The sequence below is a fragment of the Vombatus ursinus genome, unplaced genomic scaffold (assembly GCF_900497805.2).
Source record: "Vombatus ursinus unplaced genomic scaffold, bare-nosed wombat genome assembly UNPS02015165.1, whole genome shotgun sequence".
Lineage (NCBI taxonomy): Eukaryota > Metazoa > Chordata > Mammalia > Diprotodontia > Vombatidae > Vombatus > Vombatus ursinus.
In genome coordinates this window covers 57,924-67,642 of record NW_020954943.1, presented here as the reverse complement: position 1 = coordinate 67,642, position 9,719 = coordinate 57,924, and the positions used below count along the sequence as shown (strand labels likewise).

General features: G+C 53.1%; 1 protein-coding gene across 1 annotated transcript in view; it reads right to left on the bottom strand.

Annotated features, from left to right (window-relative positions):
- Nucleotides 1-643: 643 nt before the first annotated feature.
- TSPEAR (thrombospondin type laminin G domain and EAR repeats) overlaps nucleotides 644-9,719 on the bottom strand; it is a 35,631-nt gene continuing 26,555 nt past the window's right edge. Inside the window, exons 10-12 of the mRNA XM_027846447.1 lie at nucleotides 7,248-7,435; nucleotides 5,386-5,487; nucleotides 644-797 (exon numbers count right to left, since the gene is read on the bottom strand). Coding sequence (XP_027702248.1) covers nucleotides 644-797; nucleotides 5,386-5,487; nucleotides 7,248-7,435 — 444 coding nt within the window. The remainder of the gene's footprint in view (nucleotides 798-5,385; nucleotides 5,488-7,247; nucleotides 7,436-9,719) is intronic.

The window sequence follows — 9,719 nt, the reverse complement described above, 5'->3', positions numbered from 1 at the left end:
GGCTCCAGTTTTTCTAGGAGATGAACAATTTTATGGGCCCCACCTTTGGGAAAGAAGAAGAAAACTTTCTACCTTCAGGGCACTCATAAATCACCAAGGAGACATCCAGGTCCCACTGAGCTCTGGATTCAGAAGGTCCTCAAGTCCTTAAGATGGGCACCTTCATTCACCACACGCACATTGACGATGCCAGGAAGCCTGACTGGAAACCTCCGGCATGAAGCGAACCTTCCTCTTCTTGTGTGTCCAGCTCTGAGGGATGCTGACCTTTTTGAGGGTGAGTCCCACTGAGGGGATGCTGACCTTTTTCTTAATGAGGGACCATGGCGGGGAACAAATGAAGACAGAACGTGACCCAGCCCCATTTCTTTCTGCACACACCCAGGAAGACTCTCTGGAAAGAATCTGTTGTCTTCTTTGTGTGAGGGGAATTCCAGAGCAGCGCGCCCCCACCCACGTGCATCCGATCTTCCCAGAGAGTCCTGTAGATGGCAGATTGTGCCCACGTGACCCCTCACCTTGCAGCCTTCCGAGTCACCTCGCATCCAGCCTAGTGGGGCTAGCCTGGGCTGGACCCCACCGGGCCCCGCTATTTCTGGGAAGGTGGCAGAGGCCAAGGCAAGGTTGGATGCGGCCCTGGGGCTCAGCTCATTTTCAGCCTCAGCACCCGGGAGAGCGGCTCCTTTGCACTGGAATACATGAGGTAGGAACCTGTGGTTGTGTTGAAGGCTTCCCAGTCCCTGCAGCCGAAGGTGGGGAGGTGGTGAACAGCCACGAAACCTTCATAGCCTTGCCACCTACAAGAGGAGGGGGGGGGTCAGGCCCTGCCCTGTGGGCACTTGCCACTGAACTGGGGGTCAAGGGGAAGGCAGTCTTGGACTGAGCCCATCTGCTCTTTCCCACTGAGACAGAGGACCCGGCTTCAAGTTGGGGCTCAGCCACTTCATCCCTGGGTCACCTCCTCTCTCCAGGCCTCAGTTTCTTCCTGTCAAGAAGGGGGGATGGACTAAATGACCTCCAAAGGCCCTCCATTTCTTTAGTCTCTCTTCATCCTCATGCTATGTCTGGTCCTTCCGTGATTGAATCACAAATATCAGAGCTCAAAGGGAGCCAGGGACCACCATATTGACATCCAGGGACTCTAGCTCACACCCCTACAGAGTCACCAAGGGGGGACTTGAGTTCTGGCCAATTCCATCCCCTTCCCCAGGCCTTCCTACTTCTGGGGGCGGTGCAGGGGCCAGGTCTATATTGCTGAGGGTTCAAGGACAGAGCATGAGTCCCCGATGAGCAAGCTCTATCGTGGCTAGCTGTGATGGGTTCGCCTGGTGTGTTGTATGCACTTTGCCCAGAACACGTGATTAATCAATAGCAAAGACGTGTCAGGGTATGGCAACCAGTTTAGATTTAGGATCTGCTTAATGCTACAGTCTTCCCTCTGAGATGATTCCCAACTTACCCTGTCTATATTTTGTCTACACCAGGAGTGGGGAACCTGTGGCCTCGAGGCCACATGTGGCCTTCTAGGTCCTCAGGTGAGGCCTTTTGACTGAGTCCAAGTTTTACAGAACAATCCTTTTATTGAAGAGATTTGTTCTGTGCAGTTTGGATTCAGTTAAAAGGCCGCACTCGAGGGCCTGGTTCTCCACTCCCGGTCTACACATGCTGTCTCCCCCATTTGATTGTGAGTTCTTAGTGAGCTGCCTCCCACACTCAGCCCAGTTCCTGGTATGCAGTAGTTGCTTAACCAGTGCTTATGGATCTGACGGGCTGCTTATGTTTTCAGAGGGCTTGTTGGTATGGGGACAATCTCATTGGCCCAAAGGTCACCCCAAAGGGAGAATTCCATTCCATTCCAACTGTTTGTCCTGAATGCCTCCTAGGCTTCCTGGGGGTATGATGACAAACAGGCCCTGCCTGCAAGGAGCATACATTGTGTTCAGGAATTAATCAATACCACATAAATACAAAGTAACTTCAGGGAAGATAGGACCAGCCTCTTGCAAGAGAGAGCGCTTGAGCAGTCTTTCAGGGAAGGAGGAACCCTAAGAGGAGGAGGCAAAGAACATTCCAAGCATAGGGCACAGCCTGGGCAAAGGCATGGAGACTAGAGATGGAATGTTATATACAAGGAACTCCAACGAGCCTGGGTTGACTGGAACACAGAATATGGGAGGGGGAGGGAAGTTAGTTTGGAAAGATCTGGGAGGATCAATTGAAGACACATTGGGAAGGACGTGAAGTGTCAAACAGAGGAGTTTGCATTGTATCCTACAAGCAATAGGGAGCTATGGGAGCTTCTTGAGCAGGGCACTAACATAGACTTGTGCTTTGGGAAGTCAATATGGCAGCTGGGAGGAAGATGGATGAGGGGGCAGTGTGCAACCAAATGGCCCCAGGAAGGGCCATTGTAGCAGCTGAGGTGAGGAGGGGGGAGGGCTTGAACTAGGGTGGTGGCCATGTAAATGGAGAGAAGGGGAGAATAAGAGAGAGGCTGGGCACTTGAGAAATGTAGAGAAAAGGAGAGAGATGAGCTGAGGATGACTGAGTGTGACCCTGAGGGGAAGAAAGATAGAGATAGAGATACAGAGACTTAATAGTGCTGAGAGAGACAGAGACCTGATAGTGCTGAGAGAGACAGAGAGAAAGATAGAAAGAGACAGAGACAGAAGAAAAGCTAGAGAGAAACAGAGAGAAAGACAGAGGAGAGAGAAAGATAGAGATAGAAAAAGGTAGAGACAGAAACCTGATAGTGTTGAGAGAGACAGAGGAAAAGATGGAAAGAGATAGAGAGAAACAGAGACAGAGAAAAAGATAGAGACAGAAACCTGATAGCGTTGAGAGGGACAGAGACAGAGAGAGAAAAAAATAGAAAAAGATAAAGAGAGACAGAGACAGAGGGAAAGATAGAGAGAGAAAAAAAAACAAAGATAAAGGCAGAGACACAATAGTGTTGAAAGACACAGAGACAGAAAGAGACAAAGACCTGATAGTGTTGAGAGAGAGAGAGACACAGAGAGAAGGAAAGATAGAGAAGTCCTCAGAACAGAGGCTTGTGGTACATTCATACATAAGAGGCAGGAGATGGATGAAGGTCCATCCAAGGAAACTGAGAAAGAGGGGCCAGACAGGCATGAGGGGAACCAGGAGAGAGCAGCGCCATGAAAACCCAGAAGGGAGAGAGGGTCTAAGAGGAGAGTGTGGTTCACAGTGTCAAAGGCTGCAGAGACATCAAGAAGGATGAGGATGGAGAAAAGGTCATTAGATTTGGCAGTTGAGAGGTCATCGGTCACTGGAGTTGTGGCAGGTCTGTGAGCCAGATGGTTAGGAGTTAAGACATGATTGGGAGATGAGGAAGTGGAGGCCATCTACCTGGCTGTCTGTGCTTCAGAGCTTGGCAGTGAAAAGGAGGAAGGGTACAGGACAAGAGCTTGAGGTGATGGCACAGTCCAGCAGAGGCTTTTCAGAGGGGAGAAATCCGATCATGTTTGCTGGCAGCAGGAAAGAAGCCCGCGGATAAATGAGACTGAAGATGAAAAAGGGAGAAACATGATCAAAGGGCTGAGCTCCTGGAGGACATGGGAGGATCAAGGCACACGGAGAAGAATTGGCCAACACTTCCCCAAGCCTGGATCAAGCACAGGCAATGCTGTTTGGGGCTGAGGCGCAGGCTCAGAGAGAAGGGTGAGCTCAGGACAAGTGACTTCTGTCTTGGTAACAGCCACCATGCCAACTTCTGCTGAGAAGTAAGGCACAGATGCTTAAGGGGAGAAGAGAACAGTGGGCAGGGAGGCAGCCAGGGAAGCCAGGAAGCATTGCCAGGCAGCATGGAGGACCCTGCTGGAATTGGTGGCCATGGATGGGCAGTGGGCTCCATCGGCACAGGCTGCTGGACAAGAAGGCCGCTTCCCCTTCCTCACAGATGGCCTGGGGTGAGAGGTGGCACTCAGTGGCTCTGATCACCATGAAGAAGCTTGCCCAAGGGATGTCTTCTCCAGCGCCCACCCATTCTATGTTGACTTTAGAAAGTGGAGTCTTAGATCATGACCCATTTGCCCAAACAGCCGCCAACCCTCTGCATCCTTCCCTAATTACCTCCCAAGCCCCTCTACTCCCCTGTGTCTCTTGGGTCCTTGGCTCCCAGCGAGCTCAACTTTGATGACATCTCCCACACGAGGTCTTTCCTGCCCACCCCTCTACGTCCCCCAGTTATTGAGACCTCAGCCCCTAATTAATTTGCATTTACTTCATACACATTTTCTTTTCCATTATCTGTCACATGATGTGCCAGCCCAGGAGAAGGTCAGCTCCCAGAGGGCCAGGGCTGCTGTGTTTGGGTCTCTGTATCTAGAGGGCTTTGGACATGATAGGCCCTTAATAAAGTCCATGGAAACCAAGCTGGATTGCAAAGCTCTATCTCCATTCCCACCTAGCACTTAGCTGGTAGGGTTGTGTGAGGATCAAACGCACAGTTCCTGACGCTTATTAACAATTGTAATTAATATTGACATGTTACATAACATTTATAATAATTAATATTAATAACGATCTTAATAAATGCTTGTTCCCTCCTCCCACCTCAGCTGCCATGTCAGCCACCAACATGCCAACGACGCAAGCCATCGGAAGAGCCAGAGCTTAGCCACTGGATGTTGGGGGAGGTGTTCTGCTGGGGAAGTCCGAGGTGACTTCCAGCCCAGACTCCACCCCTTTCCAGCTGCCTGAGCTTAGACAGATCCTTTCCCCTCTTGGATTCTCAGTGTCCTCACCTGCCAGCATTACCTGCCTCATATGGCAGCTGAGCACACAGCACCATTCACATGCTCTAAGAAGGTGAGTGGCCATAGAAGGACCAAAGATACCGGGGAAGGGAGAGTGGCAAGGCAGGTGTGTGGAGGACACTCCTCCACCCCTACTCTTGTCCTTCTGGCCACAAGCCCAGCTTTTACCAGCAGGTGAGCCCTGAGAAACCGGCTCTCCTCTCTGGAACTTGACTCGTGCCCATGGATGTCTCCTCCCTGATCACAACTGTAGAGGATGGTGGTGGCCCTAGGGAGCTGGTCATCAGGGCTGCCCTCCTGTCACCCCTCCCCTGGCAATAACCACAGGACCGTCTCTGGATCCGTGGGTCAGTGCTTGGCGGGGGCAGGGCCCCAAAGGCCCCCTGTTCCTTCTGCCCAAGATTCCACTCAGAGCTCAGAGTAAGGAGCCCAGTCAGAGGCCTCCCCCGCCTCGACCACTCCCCAGGGGCTGCCAAGTGCTCTGAACTCATCAGGGAGAGCCTGCTGGCTGGTGGGGGTGGAAAAGGTCAGAAGATGGACCTTGAGAGTCCAGCGGGCCACAGTATGTGTGAGGGGAGGTGGGGTAGGGATACGGGTAGAATACCTGTATATAATACTGTTCACTGAAAAGGACTCCCCATCAAAGGAGTTTGCTACCACCAGGAAGTAATCTTCTCCCACAGAGAAAAACTCCCAGTCCAGAGCACTGCAGAGAGAGTATAGGGCAGGGTTAGTGTAGAAAGCTCTCAGAGCAACCCCTCCCCAGGTGCATTATTCTGAGCCAACAAATTCCTAAGGAAATTCCTAATTCCATTGTTGGAAGGTCTGAGTCCTGTGGTAAAGTACAAGGCATTTCAGCTGGCTTAAGCCCCAAGTCACCTAGGGATGCACACCTGGGGCTGGGGCCCAGCACACCTGGATTTCCTGGCCCCCTGTGATGGGGACAGGAGCCTCTGGAAAGGGTTAGCTGCAGTAGGCCATCAGCCAGGCCATCTGAGGCACAGGTAGGTGTGCCCTGAGGACTTGGACAGCCTCACCTGGGCCAGGACGGTAGCTCCTGAGCCTCAATCCTGAATGGCTAGAGCTTAGCAGTGTGTGCATATGAAAACACAGGAACTGCTGATTTGGATGCACACCCACTGAGGGATGCAGACCCCCTGAGAGACTCACACCCAGGACAATCACAGGAGCAGATTAATGAGATGGCTTGGGATGGTCTTGGATGGGGCCCAAGTAAGTCACTGGATGGGTGGGTCAAAGGGTTCTACCAGTTGACAAATTAGGAAACACCCCACAATCTCCAAAGGCATGTATCTTTCACCATGGGAAAACCCCAAACTGCCCAGGGTAGCTGGGATAGAGGCCAGCTGGTCAGTGTTGGTCCTGCACTTTGACTCCTGGCCTGGCTTTTTTGCAGACCCAAAGAGGGAGACCAGGGATCCATATCTGTCTTATTCGTCCATCCCTCCCAACAGAGGTTTCCACTGGCGGGTCCTGCCAGGGCGAGGTTAGTAGCCAGGAGCCACCAAGATCCCCAGAATAATTTCACAAGAAGGGACAGATAGGCCACAATCCCTTTCATCCTGTGGCCACATCGCCATCACAGACCTGATTCATTCCTGAAATGACCGAGGCCGCATTGGCAGGATCTCCAGGGCAGGGCACCATGAGGTTTGGGGGACTCTGTTGCAGAAAGGCAACATTGGGTGTCCCCTGCCCAGGACCATGGAACAAAAAACAGCAAGAAGGGATGGGTCTAGTCCAGGCTCACCCACCCCTTGAATCTTAGGCATCTAATCGTGTCCATGGCAGGGCAGCTCCAAGAGACATGCCCAAGAACTAGGTAATGAGTAGACTTGGGTTTGGGAGGTTCGTGGACCAGGGAGGTGATGTGGAAGAGTAGCCAGAGAGCTGATCTTGGACTCAGCAATGCCTGGGCTGCTGTGACCTCTGTTCCCTGCTGGCGAGCAGCCCTGGAGTAGTCATAGCGAGCCCCTGAGATTGTGAGTTCCAGAGCAGGTGCCAACCTGCATGGGTAGAGGAGTTTCCTGAGCTGGGAGGGCTTTATACAAATGAACTTGCTGGTCCAGATATGGGGGGGGGGCTCCAGGATCCTTCCTCAGGGCATATTCTCTCTATGTCAGACAGATGTGAGTGTGACAATACAATCTGGTTACCCCCTCCGTTCTCCTGACCACAGGGTGAGCCCTGCCACCCCATGATGCCCGCCGTCTCATAGGCTTCCCCCAGCCCAGGCTGTCATCTTGTCTGCCCCCTTAGGCCTCCACAGGGGTGAGGGCCGGGGCTGGGTGTGTGACTGCCCCTCTGCCCTCAGCTGCTGACTCGAACCCCCCCCAGTTTTGTTCCAGCAGGAAACTGCTCCTTCCAGCCCCCAGATCACTGTTTGGGACCAGTCTGTCCCCTGACCCTGGTCCACTCCACAGGCCACACCTAACGGGTACCTGCCTGTAGGTGGGAATGTCTTGGAACTTGACAAACATCTGGGCAGTGACGTTCAGCTCATAGATGACCGAGTTGATAGTGTAGGAATTATTCTGCACCCGAGCTTCACTGTCGTAGCTGTGACTGTTGGCCACAGCAAGGAAGAGCCGCTCCCCAATGTGGAAGACTTCCCAGTCTGCAGCCCCGAAGGTCTAGGGTGAAACGAGAAGATACCATGAAGGGACTGGACACAATAATGAGGGGTGTAGAAGCCTTCCCATGGCCCCCAAGGGGTGCTCTTGGAACCCCATGGAAGGAGAGTGGCCTCGGCAAGGCAGGAGGAGGTGGGCATGGCCATCTAAGGTGAGACAGGCCTGCCTCACCTGTCCTCATACATGCTCTGAGCATAGGACATTCGTTACTCCACAGCTGCATGGAAGGGTCGGGGCTTGCCAGCCACGGGCTCTCCTGCCCACACTGAGATGAGGCTCATTGCCCCAGCTCCCTCGGAGTCCACATCTGTGCCTTACCGAGGCTCACACTGACACCCAGGACAATTTGACAGTGGGGGTCTCCCTAGACACTGAGCTCCTGCCTCCCCCTTGCTCCTTACTGTCAGCTGAAGTAGAGAGGACGTCTCTCTGGGGAGAGGTCTCAGCTGGGGACCTCTGTTGAGTCTTGAGCTCTCTGGACCCCACCCTTCATCTTTTGGGGGTTGTAGGGACTCCTTGTCCCACCCATAGCCATCCTAATACCACAGAGCTAAAGCCAGAGGAGACAGAGCATTGGAGCCCGGGGGGAGCCATCAAGACTCAAGAAACAAGCATGATTCCAGAGGACTCTGGGCACAGTCAGAGGGGCCATGTGCATCCCAGCTCAGCCACTCGTGAGATTTTAGACAAATTACCTAGCCCCCCCCAAGCCTCAGTCTCCTCCCCTGTAAAGGGAGCAGACTGGACCAAAGTCCCACCCAGCTCCAAAGCCTGTGTATTCTGGAAAGAAAAAACTTAGGGGGAAAAATAACCCATTTCCTTTCCCTAGCTACAGAGGGTATTCTCTCCTTGCCTCTGGGGTTAGAGCCGCCGGGCCTATTTTCCACAACAGGGCGCTGCCTTCTTCCACTGTGGTCACTGGTGGAAAACAAAATGCGTGACCCCAGTAAACAATGAAGCCTCTGCTCACTAAGGCGGTCAACAGTTTCAGTCTCTGATCTCTGAGCACCCAACGCTGGTTCACTGACTGACTGGCTGGCCACCCTCAGGACTTTGGCAAGGCGGGTTTCCTGGGCATTCCAAGTGTCAGCGTCCCCCACAAACAGAGCACTCCCGTAATCACAAGCACCAGCCTGAGTGATGTTCCTGATGTGGCCAGAACACACTGACGCTAGGGAGGGTCTCTCCCAGAGATAGGAAATGGGAAATTTGGTTTGTGACAAAGAGATGTCCTATGTACAGTAATTTTTGGCAGGAAAGATTTCTCCCCATTTTAAAGCTGGGCAAACTGAGATAAAGAAATGTCCAATGGCTGGACTGCTTTCCCCCGAAAGTCAGAGGCCCAAGAGCTCGAGGTGCCCTGTGACCAAACAAGACACTTAACCTTTTCCCCCAAAGAAAGACGCTTCAGCCATCTGGGTGAGATAGCACAACCAGCTCACACAATGGTGTACAGCATTTACTCTTCCAGAGTGGAGAAGGGAAAATGGAGCCCAAGGAATCCAGACGCCCCCTGGTGGTGCTCGGTGGTTTCTGAGGCCTGCCCCAAGGCTCTGCCCTGGGCTCTGCCGGGGATGGTCTTGGGGCACCCCTCTGGGAAGGGGGAACCATGGCAGTCTCAGAGCTGGGTCTCTGAGGCCAATGGCATCCACCCTCTATTCTGCAGAGGCTGAGGGATCTGGGAGGTATGAGCAGAGAGCTCCGTCGGAACACACACTGGTCGTATTTCCACTCAAAACATGAATGTTAAATCTGGCACGCAACAAAAGTACTTAGCTGTGCAGTGAGAGATTCAGGGCCAGAAGACAGGCTTCATCCCCTCTATCTGGCTTGGGAATTTCCCTGAGCCCCTTTATCCCAGGGGAAATTCCATGCCCACCCCACTCCCTGAAGCAGCAGCGACGGGCTGTCAGGGTCATCGAAACCCCTAATCCTTCCATGGCCAATGAGTCAGGGAACTCTGTCCTAAGCACAAAAGCAGAAAAGGTGAGAGTTGGCACCTCCATCTCTACAAGACTAGGGGCAGACCAGGCAGATGCAGAAAGGAGGGATGATGGGGCACGGGGAGCGATTCCCCAATCCTCCTCCAGGGGGTGCCGGTGATCTCCCAGTGTGGGTCTTCCCTCCAGTGATGCAGGTTGCAGCCCGTCTGTGCCTGCCCAGCCCCAGCAGCTTTTGTCCATGTCTTTTCACAGTGGCCATGTAGCACACTGGAGCCTCCTCCACAATCTTGCCATGGGGCTCCCTCAGGGGAGCCCTCTGTTGTCCCTTGGGCTCACTATGT